Here is an 18,905-nt window from a genome sequence, read left to right as displayed (position 1 = left end):
TCGATCCCCCAATCTTTCTTGATCAATCCCCCAATGCTTCCTGATCAATTCCCTTTTCCTGATCGATCCCCCAATCCTTCCTGATCGATTCCCTTTTCCTGATCGATCCCCCCACCTTTCCCAATTGCTCCCCCTTTTCCCGATTGCTGCCCTGCCTTTTCCTGATCGATCCCCCCCTTTTCTCGATTGATTTTCCCACCTTTCCTGATTGATCACCCCCTCTTTTCCTGATTGATCCCCCATCATTCCCGATTGATCCCCGCCCTTTTCCCGATTGATCCCCCATCATTCCCGATTGATCTCCCCCTTTTCCCGATCGATCTCCTCCTTTTCCCGATTGATCTCCCGCTTTTCCCGGTTTTTTCCTTTTTCCCGATTGCTCCCCCTTCGGTCCCCGGGGAGCAGCAGCGGGGCCGGTCCCGGGGGGCAGAGCCGGTCCCGGGGAGCAGAGCCGGTCCCGGGGAGCAGAACCGGTCCCGGGGAGCAGAACCGGTCCCGGGGAGCAGCAGCGTGGCCGGTCCCGGGGGGGCAGAACCGGTCCCGGGGAGTCAGAACCGGTCCCGGGGGGGCAGAACCGGTCCCGGGGGGCAGAACCGGTCCCGGGGAGGCAGAGCCGGTCCCGGGGAGTCAGAACCGGTCCCGGGGAGCAGAACCGGTCCCGGGGAGGCAGAACCGGTCCCGGGGAGGCAGAACCGGTCCCGGGAGACAGAACCGGTCCCGGGAGGCAGAACCGGTCCCGGGGAGCAGAACCGGTCTCGGGGCAGCCGCCGCCGCACGGGGCCGGTCCCGGGGAGCAGCACCGCACGGGGCCGGTCCCGGGGAGCAGAACCGGTCCCGGGGAGGCAGAACCGGTCCCGGGGAGCAGAACCGGTCCCGGGGAGCAGCACCGCACGGTCCCGGTGCCGGTCCCCGGCCGCGGTGCATTCACGGTTCGCGGGCCGCGGGAGGCTGAGCGGAGCTGACGGCAGCCGGCGGCAGCCGCGGCCCGGGGGGAGCGGGCACGGATCAGGCAGGGCTGACCGGAGCGCGACCCCCGCGCAGCACGGAGCGATGGGCGGCGGCGGCGGGAGGGGGGAACCGGGGGCGGCTGTGGCAGCCCGGGGCAGCGCGGCCGGGAGAGCGGGGAAACGGGAACGGGAACGGGAGTGGGGGAATGGGAATGAGGGAATGGGAATGGGGATGGGGATGGGGATGGGGGAATGCGAATGGGAATGGGAATGGGAACCAGGATGGGGGAATGGGAATGAGGGAATGGGAACGGGAATGGGGAAATGGGAATGAGGGAATGGGAACAGGAATGGGAACGGGAATGGGGATGGGGATGGGGGAATGGGGGAATTGGAATGGGGGAATGGGAATGGGAGTGGGGATGGGGGAATGGGAACGGGAATGGGAACGGGAATGGGGATGAGGGAATGGTGGAATGGGAATGGGGAAATGGGAATGAGGGAATGGGAATGGGGATGGGGAAATGGGGAATGGGGACACGAGAACCAGGAATGGAGGAATGGGAACAGAAACGGGAACGGGGATGGGGAAATGGGAATGAGGGAATGGGAATGGGGGAATGGGAACGAGAATGGGAATGGGGGAATAGGAATGGGGATGGGGATGGGGGAATGGGAACAGGAGTGGGATCAGGAATGGGGATGGGGGAATGGGGGAATGGGAACAGGGATGGGGATGAGATTGAGAGTGGGAATGGGGGAATGGGAACAAGAAGAGGGATGGGGGAATGGGAATGGGAATAGGGATGGGGGAAATGGGAATGGGAATGGGAATGGGGGAAATGGGAATGGGATGGGGATGGGAATGGGAATGGGAACCGGGATGGGGGAATGGGAACGGGAATGGGAATGGGAATGGGATGGGAATGGGATGGGAATGGGATGGGGATGGGAATGGGATGGGGATGGGAATGGAATGGGAATGGGAATGGGAATGGGAATGGGATGGGGATGGGAATGGGAATGGGAATAGGGATGGGGGAATGGGAATGGGATGGGGATGGGAATGGGATGGGGATGGGAATGGAATGGGAATGGGAATAGGAATGGGAATGGGATGGGGATGGGAATGGGAATGGGAATGGGAATGGGAATGGGAATCAGCCAGGGGGAGGTGGGGGGCACTGAGGGTCAAATCCCATCCTTGGGGACGTTCGGGGGTTGGGAGACAAAATCCCATTGGTGAGGCTTGGAAACAATTTATGGGATTTGTAGGGAAAACCCCCTCCAGAAGGATTTGGGGTGGGAAAAGGAGCGGGGAGAGGGGAGGGACAGTTTTTTTTTCACGCACATTTTGATTTTTCACGCACATTTTTGATTTTTCACGCCTGGATTCGCCGGCAGCTCCCGGCGGGGCCCGCCCGGAACTTCACGGGGTTTTGGTCGCGGAGTGGAAATGGGAAAAGAGAAAAAAAATCCTACAAAAAAAAGGGGGAAATAGCAAAAAATAGGCCTAAAAATAGGCGTAAAGTGACCCTAAAAATGACCCTAAAATAACCCCAAAAATAAGCCTAAAATAACCCTAAAAATGGCCCTAAAAATGATCCTAAAATAACCCTAAAAATGATCCTAAAATAACCCCAAAAATAAGCCTAAAATAACCCTAAGAATGATCCTAAAATAACCCTTAAAATGACCCTAAAATAACCCTAAGAATGGTCCTAAAAATAACTCTAAAAATGACCCTAAAATAACCATAAAAATGACCCTAAAATAACCCTAAAAATTACCCTAAAATAACCCTAAGAATGGTCCTAAAAATGACCCTAAAAATGACCCTAAAATAATCATAAAAAACGACCCTAAAATAAGCCTAAAAATGACCCTAAAAATGACCCTAAAATAACCCTAGAAATGGTCCTAAAAATAACCCTAGAAATGACCCTAAAAATAAGCCTAAAAATGACCCTAAAATGACCTCAAAAACGACCCTAAAAATGACGCTAAAAACGACCCCAAAATGATCCTAAAATAACCCTAAAAATAACCCTAAAAATGACCCTTAAATGACCTCAAAAACGACCCTAAAAATGACGCTAAAAACGACCCCAAAATGATCCTAAAATAACCCTAAAAATAACCCTAAAAATGACCCCAAAAATGACCCCACACGCAGCTCTGAGGGTCCTAAATAGGGATGGAGTTGAAAGGGGATTTGGGGATTTGGGGTTTGGGATTTGGGGATTTGGGGATTTGGGATTTAGGGTTTGGGGATTTGGGGATTTGGGATTTGGGAATTTGGGGATTGGGGGATTGGGGATTTGGGGACACAGGGATTTGGGGATTTGGGATTTGGGGATTTGGGGATTGGGGATTGGGGATTTGGGGTTTGGGGATTTGGGGATTTGGGGATTGGGGATTGGGGATTTGAAATGCACCCCCAAAGCGAACCCCCAGCCCCTCAAAACCAGACCCCAAAAGGAGCCCCCAGCACCCCAAAAATAACCCCAAAACGAACCCCATAGCACCCCAAAACAAATTCCCCCAGAAGCCTTAAAATGAGCTCAGGACCCCAAAAGGAAACCCCCAGAACCCTAAAACGAACACCCCAAAATGAAATCACCCCGGACCCCAAAAATGAACCCCAAACACCCCAAAAGGAGCCCCCCAGGACCCCGAAACGAGACCCCAAAAGGTGCACCCCAACACTGCAAAATGAGCCCCCCAAAAGCCCTAAAATGAACCCCTTGGACCCCAAAACGAGACCCTAAAATGAGCACCCCAACACCCCAAAAACGAAACCCCCGAGCACCCCAAAATGAGCTCAGGACCCCAAAAGGAGTCCCCAGCACCCCAAAAAGGACCCCAAAACCCCAAAACCTCTCCCGGTCCAGCCCGGGGGCGTTTTTGGGGTCCTTCAATGGTTTTTGGGGTGCCGACACATTTTGGGGGGGGTCCCTCTGCGTTTTGGGGTTTCTGTATGGTTTTGGGGGTCCCTGCCGTGTTTTGGGGTCCCCCCTTCCATTTTAGGGTCCCCCAGCCCATTTTGGGGTCCCCCCTTCCCTTTTGGGGTCCCCCTGCCCATTTTAGGGTCTCCCTGCCCATTTTAGGGTCCCCCGCAGCATTTTGGGGTCCTCCCGCCCATTTTAGGGTTCCCCTGCCCATTTTGGGGTCCCCCCTCCCATTTTGGGGTCCCCCCTTCCCTTTTGGGGTCCTCCCGTCAATTTTGGGGTCCCCTGCCCATTTCGGGGTCCCCCCTTCCATTTTAGGATCCCCCGCCCATTTTGGGGTCCCCCGCAGCATTTTGGGGTCCCCCCGCCCATTTTAGGGTCCCCCTGCCCATTTTGGGGTCCTCTCGCCACATTTTGGGGTCCCCCCTTCCATTTTAGGGTCCCCCAGCGCATTTTAGGGTCCCCCCGCAGACTTTTGGGGTCCCCCCTCCCATTTTGGGGTCCTCTCGCCACATTTTGGGGTCCCCCGCACCATTTTAGGGTCCTCCCGCCCATTTTAAGGTCCCTTGCCCATTTTAGGATCCCCCGCCCATTTTGGGGTCCGCCCGCACCCTTTTGGGGTCCCTCCTCCCGTTTTGGGGTCCCCCCGCCCATTTTGGGGTCCCTCTTCCCGTTTTAGGGTCCCCTGCCCATTTTGGGGTCCCCCCGCAGACTTTTGGGAGCCTCCCGCCAATTTTGGGGTCCCCCCACGCATTTTAGCTCCCCCCGCCCATTTCGGGGTCCCCCCCGCACCCTTTTAGGGTCCCCCTGCCCATTTTAGGGTCCTCCCGCCCATTTTGGGGTCCCCCCACCACATTTTGGGGTCCTCCCGCCCCTTTTAGGATCTCCCGCCCATTTTAGGGTCCCCCGCACCATTTTGGGGTCCCCCGCACCATTTTGGGGTCCCCCCCGCCCATTTTACGGTCCCCCCGCACCCTTTTGGGGTCCTCCCGTCCATTTTGGGGTCCTCCCGTCCATTTTGGGGTCCCTCCTTCCTTTTTGGGGTCCTCCCGCCCATTATAGGGTCCCCCCTGCCCATTTTGGAGTCCCCCGCAGCATTTTAGGGTCCCCCTGCCCTATTTGGGGTCCCCCCTCACCCTTTTAGGGTCCCCCTGCAAATTTTGGGGTCCCCCCGCCCATTTTAGGGTCCCCCCGCCCATTTTAGAGTACCCCACACCATTTTGGGGTCCCCTGCCCATTTTTGGGGTCCCCCCTCCCATTTTGGGGTCCCCTGCCCATTTCGGGGTCCCCCCTTCCATTTTAGGGTTCCCCTGCCCATTTTTGGGGTCCTCCCGCCCATTTTTGGGGTCCCCCCACCCATTTTAGGATCCCCCGCCCCTTTTGGGGTCCTCCCGCCCATTTTGGGGTCCCCCCGCAGCATTTTGGGGTCCCTCCTCCCGTTTAGGGTCCCCCTGCCAATTTTGGGGTCCCCCCTTCCATTTTAGGATCGTCCGCCCATTTTTGGGGTCCCCCCGCCCATTTTAGGGTCCCCCCGCCCCATTTTGGGGTCCCCCTGCCCATTTTGGGGTCCCCCCGGAGACTTTTGGGGTCCCCCCGCCCATTTTGGGGTCCCCCTGCCCATTTTAGGGTCCCCCTGCCCATTTTAGGGTCCCCCTGCCCATTTTGGGGTCCCCCCGCATCATTTTGGGGTCCCCCCGCCCTTGGGCCCCCATTTGGCCGCTGGAGTCCTCCACGCCGCCAGGGGGCGCTGTGCCAGTCCCCCCACGTCTCGCTGGTTCCGGTTCCTCGTCTCGTTGGTTCCGGTGTCGCATCTCGCTGGTTCCGGTGCCTCGTCTCGTTGGTTCCGGTGCCGCGTCTCGTTGGTTCCGCGGGGCACCGGGAGCGGCACCGGGAGCGGCCCCGGGAGCGGCCCCGGCGCGGCACCGGGAGCGGCCCCGCCATGTGGTTCATGTACGTGCTGAGCTGGCTGTCCCTGCTGCTGCAGGTGGCCTTTGTCACCTTGGCCATCGGTGAGAGCGGGAAGGGCCGGGCCTGGCGCGGTGTGGCGGGGGAGGGGAACTGGGGGGGACCCGGTGGCACCGAGCGCGCGGAGTGTCCCCAACTCTGCGGGGCCCTGCGTGTCCCCAAGGGCTCCGAGTGTCCCCAAGATTTGGGGTCCCTGAGTGTCCCCAAACCCTCAAACTGTCCCCAAGATTTGGCGTCTCTGGGTGTCCTCAAACCCTCAGAGTGTCCCCAAATTTGGGGGTCTCTGAGTGTCCCCAAGCCCTTAAAATGTCCCAAATATTTGGGGTCTCTTGGTGTCCCACATGGTCTCAGAGTGTCCCCAAGGCTGAGGGTCTCTGAGTGTCCCCAAACCCTCAGAATGTCCCCAAATTTGGGGTCCCTGAGTGTCCCCAAGCCCTTAAATTGTCCCCAAATTTGGGGGTCTCTGAGTGTCCCCAAGCCCTTAAAATATCCCAAATATTTGGGGTCCTTGAGTGTCCCCAAACCCTCAGAGTGTCCCCAAGTTTGGGGATCCCTGGTGTCCCCAGGCTCTCAAAGTGTCCCCAAGATTGGGGGTCTCTTGGTGTCCCACATGGGCTCAGAGTGACTCTGAGATTTGGGGTCCCTGTGTGTCCCCAAACCCTCAGAGTGTCCCCAAGATTGGGGGTCTCTGGGTGTCACCAATCCAAGTGTCCCCAAGTTTTGGGGTTTTGAGTGTCCCCAATCCCTCAGAGTGTCCCTGAGATTTGGGGTCCCTGAGTGTCCCCAAGCCCTTAAAACGTCCCCAAGATTTGGAGTCTCTGGGTGTCCCCAAACCCCTCAGGGGTGTCCCCATGGTGCCAGCATTGTCCCCATGGTGCCATCGTGTCCCCGCTGTCCCCACAGCGGCCGGGCTCTATTACCTGGCGGAGCTGATCGAGGAGTACACGGTGGCCACCAGGAGAGTCATCAAATCCATGATCTGGGTGAGACCCCAAATCCCAAATCCCCGAAATCCCAAATCCCTAAATCCCAGAAACCCCAAATCCCTGAAACCCCAAATCCCTGAATTCCCAAACCCCCAAATCCCCAAAACCCCAAATCCCTGAAATCCCAAACCCCAAATCCCTGAAATCCCAAATCCTGAAACCCCAAATCCCTGAAATCCCAAACATTGAAATCCCAAATCTCCAAAACCCAAACCCTTGAAACCCCAAATCGGAAACCCCCAAATCCCAAACCCCAAATCCCAAATCGCAGAAACCCCAAAGCACCAAAACTCCAAATCCCTGAAACCCCAAATCCTGAAATCCCAAATCCCTGAAATCCCAAACATTGAAATTCCAAATCTCCAAACCCCAAACCCCTGAAACCCCAAATCCTGAAATCCCAAATCTCCAAACCACAAACCCTTGAAACCCCAAATCCCAAATCACAAACCCCAAAATCCCAAACCCCAAATCTCAAATTGCAAACCCCCAAATCCCAAATTGCAGAAACCCCAAAGCACCAAAACTCCAAATCCCTGAAACCCCAAATGCTGAAACCACAAACACCAAACCCCGAAATCCCAAATCCTGGGAATCCCCAAATCTGGAAATCCCAAATCCATCCCGAAACCCCAAATCCCTGAAACTCCAAATCCTGAAACCCCAAAATCCCTGAACCCCAAATCCCCGAAACACCAAATTCCAAAAACCCAAATCCTGGGAACACCAAATCCCCAAACCCCAAATCGCTGAAACCCCAAACACTGAAATCCCAAATCCTGTAAATCCCCAAATCCCAAAACCCCAAGTACCTAAATCCCAGAAACCCCAAATCCCAAAATTCCAAATCCCTGAAACACCAAATCCCCAAACCCCAAATCCTGAAATCCTAAATCCCAGAAACCCCAAATCTCAAAATTCCAAATCCCTGAAACACCAAATCCTGAAACCCCAAATCCCTGAAACCCCAAACCCCGAAATCCCAAATCCTGGGAATCCCCTAACACTGAAACCACAAATCCCAAATCCCCAAATCCCTGAAATCCCAAATCCCCAAACCCCAAATCCTGAAACCCCAAATCCCCCCAACCCCCAAGCCCTGAAACCCCAAATCCCTAAATCCCAAATCCCGAAACCACAAACACTGAAACCCCAAACCCCGAAATCCCAAATCCTGGGAATCCCCAAATCCCCAAACCCCAAATCCCTGAAATCCCAAATCTGGAAACCCCAAATCCCAGAAACCCCAAATTCCCATTCCCCCCGTTGTTCCCCATTTATTTCCCATTTCCCCCATTTATCCCATTCCCCCCTTTTCCCTTATTTCCCCCCCTTTTCTCCCCCATTTCCCCCATTTATCCCCTCTTCTCCCCCATTTTCCCCTTTTATCCCCATTTTCTCCCCATTTCTCCCACTTTTACCCCATTTCCCCCACTTTTACCCCAATTTCCCAAAACTTTTACCCTATTTCCCCCCTTTTACCCCATTTCCCTCACTTTTACCCATTTTCCCCTTTACCCCAATTTCCCCTCACTTTTACCCCAATTTCCCCCCAGTTTTAGCCCAATTTCCCCCACTTTTACCCCATTTTTACCCCATTTCCCCCCTTTTACCCCATTTCCCCCACTTTTGCCCCCATTTCCTCCCCCTTTTACCCAATTCCCCCACATTTACCCCATTTCCCCCCACTTTTACCCCATTTCCCCCATTTTACCCAGTTTCCCCCCACATTTACCCCATTTCCCCCACTTTTACCCTATTTCCCCCCTTTTACCCCAATTTTCCCCCACTTTTACCGCAATTTTCCCCCACATTTACCCCAATTTCCTCTCCCTTTTACCCCAATTTCCCCCTACTTTCACCCCATTTCCCCACTTTTACCCAATTTCCCCCACTTTTACCCCATTTCCCCTATTTTACCGCATTTCCCCCACTTTTACCCCAATTTCCCCCAGTTTTACCCCCATTTCCCCCACTTTTACCCCCATTTCCCCCCACATTTACCCAATTTCCCTTCCCTTTTACCCCATTTCCTCCCCCTTTTACCCCATTTCCCCAAACTTTTACCCCAATTTCCCCCACTTTTACCCCAATTTCCCCCACTTTTACCCAATTTCCCCAAACTTTTACCCCAATTTCCCCCACATTTACCACAATTTTACCCAATTTCCCCCCTCTTTTACCCCATTTCCCCCCTTTTACCCCAATTTTCCCCCTCTTTTACCCCATTTCCCCCCTTTTACCCTATTTCCCCCCTTTCACCCCAATTTCCCCCCACATTTACCCCAATTTCCCTTCCCTTTTACCCCATTTCCTCCCACTTTCACCCCATTTCCCCCACTTTTATCCCAATTTCTCCAAACTTTTACCCTATTTCCCCCCTCTTTTACCCCATTCCCCTCACTTTTACCCAATTTCCCCCCACATTTACCCCAATTTCCCCTCCATTTTACCCCAATTTCTCCCCATTTTTACCCAATTTCCCCCACTTTTACCCCAATTTCTCCCCCCTTTTACCTCATTTCCTCCCCTTTTACCCCATTTCCCCAAACTTTTACCCCATTTACCCCCTTTTACCCCAATTTCCCCCCAATTTTACCCCAATTCCCCCCCACTTTTACCCCAATATTCCCCCACTTTTACCCCAATTCCCCCCCCTTTTACCCCAAATTCTCCCCATTTTTACCCAATTTCCCCAAACTTTTACCCATGTTTCCCCCACTTTTACCTCATTTCCCCCCACTTTTACCCAATTTCCCCCCACATTTCCCCCATTTCCCCCACTTTTACCCCATTCTCCTCACTTTTACCCCAATTTCCCCTCACTTTTCCCCCATTTTCCCCTCACTTTTACCCCATTCCTCCCCCTTTTACCCCAATTTCCCCTCACATTTACACCAATTTCCCCTCACTTTTACCCCCATTTCCCCCTTTTTCGCCAATTTCCCCCCACATTTACCCCAATTTCCCCAAACTTTTACCCAAATTCCCTCCACTTTTACCCCATTCCCCCCTCTTTTACCCCAACATTCCCCCACTTTTACCCAATTTTCCCCCACATTTACCCCATTTCCCCCCTTTTACCCAATTTCCCCCACTTTTACCCCAATATTCCCCCACTTTCACCCCAATTTCCCCCCACTTTTACCCCATTTTCCCTCCCTTTTACCCCATTCCCCCCACTTTTACCCCAATTTCCCCCCACTTTTACCCCATTTCCCCCTTTTACTCCATTTCTCCACCTTTACCCCATTCCCCTCACTTTTACCCCATTCCCCCACTTTTACCCCAATTTTCCCCCACTTTTACCCCAATTTCCCTTCTTTTACCCCATTTCCCCCACTTTTACCCAATTTCCCCAAACATTTACCCCAATTTTCCCCCTCTTTTACCCCATTCCCCCCACTTTTACCCCATTTCCCCACTTTTACCCCAAATTTCCCCCACTTTTACCCCAAGTTGCCTTCCCTTTTACCCCAATTTCCCCCCAAATTTACCCCAATTTTCGCCCACATTTCCCCCCCAATTTCCCCCACTTTTACCCCATTTCGCCCCCTTTTACCCCAAATTTCCCCCGCATTTCCCCCAATTTCCCCTGCCTTTTACCCCATTCCTCCCACTTTTACCCCAATATTCCCCCACTTTTACCCAATTTCCCCAAACTTTTCCCCCAATTTCCCCCCACATTTCCCCCAGTTTCACCCCAATTTCCCCCCCCTTTTACCCCAATTTCTCCCCATTTTTACCCAATTTCCCCCACTTTTCCCCCAATTTTCTGCTCTTTTACCCCATTCCCTCCACTTTTACCCCATTCCCCAAACTTTTACCCCAATTTCCCCTCACTTTTACCCCATTTCCCCCCCTTTTACCCCAATTTCTCCCCACTTTTACCCAATTTCCCCCCCTTTACCCCAATTTCCCCCCACTTTTACCCCATTTCCCCCACTTTTACCCAATTTCCCCCACTTTTACCCCAATTTCTCCCCATTTTTACCCCAATTTTCCCCTCTTTTACCCCATTTTCCCCCACTTTTACACCATTTCCCCCCCCTTTTACCCCAATTTTCGCCCACATTTCCCCCGATTTCCCCAAACTTTTACCCCATTTCCCACCACTTTTTCCCCATTTCCCCCCACTTTCACCCCAATTCCCCCCCTTTTACCCCATTTTCCCCACTTTTACCCCAATTTCCCCAAACTTTTCCCCCAATTTCCCCCCACTTTTACCCCAATATCCCATACTTTTACCCCAATTTTCCCCCCCTTTTACCCCAATTTCTCCACACCTTTACCCCATTTCCCCCCTTTTACCCCAATTTCTCCACACTTTTACCCCATTCCCCCCACTTTTACCCCATTCCCCTCACTTTTACCCCAATTTCCCTAAACTTTTACCCCATTTCCCCCACTTTTACCGCAATTTCCCCCACATTTACCCCCATTTCCCCCAATTTCCTCCCACTTTTACCCCATTTCCCCGACTTTTACCCCAATTTCCCCCACATTTACCCAATTTCCCCCACTTTTACCCCAAATTTCCCCTCACATTTACCCCAATTTCCCCCCACATTTACCCCAGTTTCCCCCACATTTACCCCAATTTCCCCCACGTTTTCCCAATTTCCCCCCCTTTTACCCCAATTTCCCCTCACTCTTACCCCATTCCCCCCCTTTTACCCCCATTTCCCCCCACTTTTACCCAATTTCCCCCACTTTTACCCCAAATTCCCCCACTAATCCCATTTCCCATCCCAGTTCTCCTCCGCGGTGCACTTGGGGCTGCTGCTGTTCGAGCATTTCCCGGCGCTGCTGGTGGCCACGGGGCTGTTCAGTAACCTGGTGTACGTGGGGCTGCTGCAGAGCTTCCCCTGCGTCGTGCTGGGCTCCTCCAACTTCCTCCTCTCCTGCGGTCAGAAATGGGATTTACTGGGAAAAATTCTGGGAAAGGATTGGGGATTTTTTGGGATTTTTTTGGGATTTTTTTGGGATTTTTTTCAGGAATTTTTGGGGATTTATTTTGATTTTTTGGTGATTTTTTGGTGATTTTTTCTTGATTTTTTAGGGATTTTTAATTGATTTTTTGAGGATTTTTTCAGGATTTTTGGGGAAAATTTTGAGGAGTTATTGGGGAAATTTGTGGAATTTTTTTGATTTTTTTGGGATTTTTAATTGATTTTTTACGTATTTTTAATTGATTTTTGGAGGATTTTTTTCAAGATTTTTTCAGGATTTTTTCAGGATTTTTGGAGGATTTTTGGAGAAAATTTTGAGGACTTATTGTGGAAACTTGGGGAATTTTTTGGATTTTTTTGGGATTTTTTTAGGATTTAAATTGATTTTTTTTAATATTTTCAGGATTTTTTGAGGATTTTTTGAGAAAATTTTGAGGACTTATTGGGGAAATTTGGGGAATTTTTTTGGGATTTTTTAAGGGTTTTTATTGATTTTTTTTTTATTTTTTCAGGATTTTTGGGGATATTTTTGGAATTTTTTTCATGAATTTTTGAGGATTTATTTTGATTTTTTTGTGATTTTTAAATTGACTTTTTACGGTTTTTAAATTGATTTTTGGAGGGTATTTGGAGGATTTGTTCAGGATTATTTGAGAAAATTTTGAGGACTTATTTAGGAAATCTGGGGAATTTTTTGATTTTTTTTGGGATTTTTTGAGGATTTTAATTGATTTTTTCTCATATTTTCAGGATTTTTTGAGGATTTTTTGAGAAAATTTTGAGGACTTATTGGGGAATTTTCTGGATTTTTTGGGGGATTTTTTTGGGATTTTTATTGATTTTTGTTCTATTTTTTGGGGATTTTTTGAGGATTTTTTAAAACAATTTTGAGGATTTTTTGAGAAAATTTTGAGGACTTATTAAGGAAATTTGGGGAATTTTTTGGATTTTTTTGGGGATTTTTTGAGGATTTTTATTTATTTTTCTTTATATTTTCAGGATTTTTTGAGGATTTTTTGAGAAAATTTTGAGAACTTATTGAGGAAATTTGGGGAGATTTTTGGGGTATTTTTGGAGGATTTTTATTGATTTTTTTTTAATTTTTTCAGGATTTTTTAGGGATTTTTTGAGGATTTTTTAAAACAATTTTGAGGATTTTTTGAGGAATTTTGAGGGAATTATTGGGGAATTTTTGGGTGAATTTTGGGGATTTTTGGAGGGTTTATTTGGGGTTTTATTGGGGATTCTCAGTAACCTGGTGTACGTGGGGCTGCTGCAGAGCTTCCCCTGCGTCGTGCTGGGCTCCTCCAACTTCCTCCTCTCCTGCGGTCAGAAATGGGATTTGTTGGGAAAAGTTTGGGAAATGATTGGGGATTTTTTGGGATTTTTTTGGGATTTTTTTCGGCAATTTTTGGGGATTTATTTTGATTTTTTTGGGATTTTTTTGTGATTTTTTTGTGATTTTTTTGTGATTTTTAATTGATTTTTTAGGGATTTTTAATTGATTTTTGGAGGATTTTTTCAGGATTTTTTCAGGATTTTTGGAGAAAATTTTGAGGATTTATTGTGGAAACTTGGGGAATTTTTTGGATTTTTTTGGGATTTTTTTGAGGATTTTAATTGATTTTTTTTATATTTTCAGGATTTTATGAGGATTTTTTGAGAAAATTTTGAGAACTTATTGGGGAAATTTGGGGAATTTTTTGGGGGATTTTTTGAGGATTTTTATTGATTTTTGTTTCATTTTTTGGGGATTTTTTTGGGATTTTTTGAGGATTTTTCAAAACAATTTTGATGATTTTTTGAGAAAATTTTGAGGACTTATTAAGGACATTTGGGGAATTTTTTTTTATTTTTTTGGGATTTTTTGGAGGATTTTAATTGATTTTTTAAAATATTTTCAGGATTTTTTAGAGGATTTTTTGAGAAAATTTTGAGAACTTATTGGGGAAATTTGGGGAATTTTTAGGGTGATTTTTGGAGGATTTTTATTGATTTTTTTTTTTTTTTGAGGATTTTTTGGGATTTTTTTGGGATTTTTTTTCAGTTATTTTTCAGAAGTTTTTGGGATTTTTTAAATTTTTAAATTTTTTTTTAATTTTTAGAGGATTTTAAAGGGGTTTTTTCCAAATTTTTTTAGAAATTATTGTGGATTTTTTTTAGAAGTGTTTAGGAATTCTTGAAGAATTTTTGGGGTTTTTTTCCAGTTTTTTTTTTTAATTTTTTGGGATTTCTTATAATTTTTCTTCTCATTTTTAGGTTTTTCTTGGGGATTTCTTGAAGAACTCCGAGGGAATTATTGGGGAATTTTTTGGGATTTTTTATGGATTTTTTGAGGATTTTTTTAAGGAATTTTTGGAATTTTTTGAGGATTTTTTGGGGATTTTTTGAGAAACTTTTTAGAAATTATTGGGAATTTTAGAAGAACTTTTGGGTGAATTTTGGGGATTTTTTGAGGATTTTTTGAGATTTTTTTGGTAAATTGGGGATTTTGATAATGTTGGGGATGCTAGGGGAAGTTTTGGGTGAATTTTTGGGGGTTTTTGGGATTTTTTTGGGATTTGTGGGGGGTTTTTTTGAGGATTTTTTTTGGGAAATTTTGAGGGAATTATTGAGGATTTTTTGGGTGAATTTCTGTGATTTTTTGTGATTTTTTTATTGATTTTTCTGGGGATTTTTGGACAATTTTCAGGATTTTTTTGGGGGATTTCTTGAATATTTTGTGGAGATTTTTTGGGGGGATTTTTGGGAGGGCTCCAATAATTGGGATTTTCCTTCTGGAATGTTCTAATCCCAATTTTTTTCCATTTTTCCCTGCAGTTCTGGTCGTGCTCAATCACTACCTGGCCTTCCAATATTTCTCTGAGGAATTTTACCTTTTTTCCGAGGTGAGATCCCAAAAATTCCGGAATTTTCCCCATTTTCCCCATGGGAAAAATCCCAATTTTTGGTTCGGGAACTGAGAATTTATTTAAAATAAAAAATAAAAAATAAATTTTTAATTTTTAAAAATTAAATTTCTATTTTTCCCGATTTTTTTTGAGGCTTTCTTAAGGTTCTGAAATTCCCTGGCAACTGCAAATTTGGGATTTTCCCAAAAAAAATCCAGGAATGTGGAATTTAATCCAAATTTCTCCTTAAAATGTCAAAAATTTTAGGAATTTTAGGAAAAACAGGAAATAAATCATTCAAATTCCAATTTTTTAACCAATTTAACCCCAATTTTTTCCTATTGGGAATTCCCATTTCAGAATTTTCTGTTGGAATTTCACGACAAAAATCCCAAGAGGCCAAAATTCCATAAAAAACGGGAAAAATCCGATTTTTCCTGAATTTTTTTTTTCATTAATTTGATGAATTTTTTTCCATGTGGATTTAATTGTATTAATTAAAATTTTCCTTAAATTAATCCTTAATTAAAATTTTAATTAAAATTCGGGAATTCAAAACCAGGAAGAGCAAAAAAATTGGGAATTTTTTGATCTTACAAAAAAGGGGTGAGGTGGAATTTTCCCTTAGGAATTACTGGAATTTTGGGAATTCTAAGTTGGAATTTTGGGAATTCTGAGCTGGAATTTTGGGGCTTTTTGGGCTGGAAATTTGGGATTTCTGAGCTGGAATTTTGGGGTTTTTGAGTTGGAATTTGGGGGTTTTTGGGTTGGAATTTGGAAATTCAGGTTGGAATTTTGGGGCTTTTTGGACTGGAATTTTGGGGGTTTTGGGTTTGAATTTTGGGAATTCTCAGATGGAATTTTGGGAATTCTGAGATGGAATTTCAGGAATTCTGGGCTGGAATTTTGGGGCTTTTTGGGTTGGAATTTGGGGGTTTTTGGGGTTGGAATTTGGAAATTCCGGTTGGAATTTTGGGGCTTTTTGGGCTGGAATTTTGGGGGTTTTGGGTTGGAATTTTGGGGTTTTTGGCTTGGAATTTTGGGATTGCCAAACTGGAATTTTGGGAATTCTGGTTGGAATTTTGGGAATTCTGGGCTGGAATTTTGGGGGTTTTGAGTTGGAATTTTGGGGCTTTTTGGGCTGGAATTTTGGGTTTTTTGGGTTGGAATTTTGGGAATTCTCAGATGGAATTTTGGGAATTCTGAGATGGAATTTCAGGAATTCTGGGCTGGAATTTTGGGGCTTTTTGGGTTGGAATTTTGGGATTTCCAAGCTGGAATTTTGGGAATTCTGGTTGGAATTTGGGGAATTCTGGTTGGAATTCTGGTTGGAATTTGGGGAATTCTGGTTGGAATTTTGGGGTTTTGGGTTTGGAATTTTGGGAATTTTGGCTTCTTTCAAGGAAGAGCAAAAAATTGGGGAACACCTCAAGAAGACTTCTCCATAAAAAAACATGGGGCGATATCAACGCTTTTCCTCAGGAATTCTTGGAATTTGGGGGGTTTTGGGTTGGAATGTTGGGATTTCTGAGCTGGAATTTCGGGAATTCCCGTTGGAATGTTGGGAATTCCGCAGGTCCTGGCTTATTTCACCTTCTGCCTGTGGCTGATCCCCTTCGCCTTCTTCGTGTCGCTGTCGGCCGGGGAGAACGTCCTGCCCTGCACCGTGCAGCCCGGAGGTGGGAACGGGGTCGGGATTGGGATTGGGATTGGGATTGGGATTGGGAATTGGGGTTGGGAATGGGTGGGAAAGGATTTCCAGCTCCTCCGGTTCCGATCCCGCTCAGAACGTCCCAGAAATTTGGGATTTCTGAGCCCTTGGAGAATCCCAAGGATTGAAAGTCCTGAACTCCACGGTGAAGCCCAGAGGTGGGAATGGGAATTGGGATTGGGAATAGGATTGGGAATGAGATTGGGATGGGATTGGGAATGGGGTCAGGAATGGGGTTGGGCGGGAAAGGATTTCGAGTTCCTCCAGTTCCAATCCCGCTCAGAACATCCCAGAAATTTGGGATTTTTGGGGTCCCCAAAGGCTCAGAAAATCCCAGGGATTGGGAGTCCCAAAGGCCCAGAAATTTGGGATTTTCGGGGGTCATCAAGGGCTTGGAATGTCTGAGAAATGTGTCTCTGAACCCTTGGAGAATCCCAGAAATTTGGGATTTTTGGGAGCCTTCAGAGAATCCCAGAAATTTGGGATTTTGGGGGAATCCCTGAACCCGTGGAGAATCCCAGAAATTTGGGATTTTTGGGGGAATCAAGGGTCAGAATATCCTGGAAATTGAGGGTCCCAAAGGCCCAGAGAATCCCAAAAATCTGGAATTCCTGGGACTTCATAAAGGCTCAGAATGCCCCAGAAATTTGGGATCCTTGGGGCTTCCCGAGGGCTCAGAATGTCCCGAAAATTTGGGATTCTTGAAGGTCACTAAGGGTTCAGAGTATTCCCAGAAATTTGGGATTTTTGGGGGTCATCAAGGGCTTGGAATGTCTGAGAAATTTGGGATCCTTGGGTGCCTCTGAACCCTTGGAGAATCCCAGAAATTTGGGATTTTTGGGGGTCATCAAGGCATCAGAATGTCCCAAAAATTTGGGATTTTTGGGCTACGAATATCCCAGAAACTGGAGATCCCAAAGGCTCAAAGAATCCCAAAAATTTGGGATTTTTGGGGTCCAAAATCTACGAGAATTCCATGGATTTTTGAATCCCCCAAAACCCCAATCCCTCATTCCCAGCGCAATCCAGCAGCGACCACAACTTTGGGAATTCCACCCCAAAATCCCCAAAAATCCCCAAAAAATCCCCAAAATTCTGACCCCGTTCCCGGTTTTCCGCAGATGACGTCGTCTCCAATTATTTCACCAAGGGGAAACGAGGGAAGCGCTCCGGGATCCTCCTGATTTTCTCCTTTCTCAAGGAAGCCATCCTGCCCAGCAGGCAGAAAATTTACTGAAATTCCAGAAGTTTTGGGAATTTTTGGGAATATCCAGAAGATCCCCAGCCGGAAGATCCCAAATTTTTGCCTCTTTCCGCCGGGAATTCTTTGGGAATTCAGAGACTTGGACACTCCTGGAGGTGCCGACCACGTTTGGGGCTTTTCCTGCTGATTCCTTGGGAATGTTTCCGTGGAAAATGTTGGGAATTTTGGGAATTTCCCAATTCACTGCGGGTTTTTTTTTTTTTTTGGAGCTGCTCCTGGATTTTCCTGAGGGTTGCACAGAGCCAGGAATTAAAAAAAAATGGGAAAAATTGGGATAAATCCAGAGGATTCCACGCTGTTTCTTCATCCCATTTTTCCAGAGGGAATGATCCCAAAACAAACCCCCAAAAAAATCAGGATTTGGGCGGTTGAAATCCTGGAAATTCCCATTTTTCCCTCCAGCAAAACCTTGGAAAGGAGTGGATGGAAAGGGATTTTCCGTGGGAATTTTGCTTTTCCAGGGAATTCTCAGAATTGCGGATTTTTCTGATCCTGCAGATGAGGGGGGAATGTTGAGAATTCCCAGATTTTTCCTTCCTCTTTTTCCAAAGGGTGAAAATCCTCCGAGGGAGCCGCAAATTTTTTCTTTCCCATGAGAAAATTCCTGTTTTTTTCCGGATTTTTCCATTCCCACCCCAGCCAGGCTTGGGAATTCCTGATCCAGAGGATTTTTTCCAGGAATTCCCCAAAAAAATTCCTTTGGAAAAGCTGGAATTTTGCTCCAAGACCTCTTGGATTGGGATTTTTCTTTTTTTTTTTTTTTCTTTTTTTTTTTTTTTTTTAAATTTTTTTCCCTCTGGATTTCCTGGAAAATTCCAGGATGGGAATGAGGAAAATCAGGAATTCCTGATTCCTTTGAATCCCAATTTTCCTGGGAATTTTTCCAGCTGTTTTTCCATATTTTTCTAGCCTGGATTTCCAGGAGCTGAATCAGATTTTAAGTAAATTGTGGAATTCCATCAATATTTAACCAGGAAAAGGAAATTCGGGATGAAACCCCCAGAAATTTGGGAAAAACATTCCCAGAAACACGGGAATGTGGGAAATTTATGAATAAAGTGGAAAAATCCTGGATTTTCCTTGGGGTTTTGAGGGGTTTTTTTTGGGATTGGGATTTTTTTAGGGATCCCTGGAAGTGTCCAAGGCCAGGTTGGAGCTGGGATTGTGGAATTTGGGTGGAATTTTGCCACAGGAATTCCGGGATTTTTGGGGGGAATTCATGGATTCAGATCCCGTGG

The 18,905-nt window shown here is 47.3% G+C and overlaps 1 protein-coding gene across 1 annotated transcript; it reads left to right on the top strand.

The window, feature by feature from the left end:
• Window positions 1-5,699: 5,699 nt before the first annotated feature.
• TEX261 (testis expressed 261) lies at window positions 5,700-17,761 on the top strand. The gene is made up of 6 exons (XM_072927837.1): window positions 5,700-5,907; window positions 6,767-6,846; window positions 11,605-11,758; window positions 14,622-14,689; window positions 16,269-16,371; window positions 17,525-17,761. Exons 1-6 carry the CDS (start codon window positions 5,838-5,840, stop codon window positions 17,638-17,640), a joined length of 591 nt encoding a protein of 196 aa, XP_072783938.1. The 5' UTR covers window positions 5,700-5,837; the 3' UTR covers window positions 17,641-17,761.
• Window positions 17,762-18,905: the final 1,144 nt, after the last annotated feature.

Source organism: Taeniopygia guttata, chromosome 4 (assembly GCF_048771995.1).
Source record: "Taeniopygia guttata chromosome 4, bTaeGut7.mat, whole genome shotgun sequence".
Taxonomy (NCBI): Eukaryota; Metazoa; Chordata; class Aves; order Passeriformes; family Estrildidae; genus Taeniopygia; species Taeniopygia guttata.
Note: the sequence above shows the minus strand (reverse complement) of the source record. Positions and strands in the feature narration are given on the sequence as shown.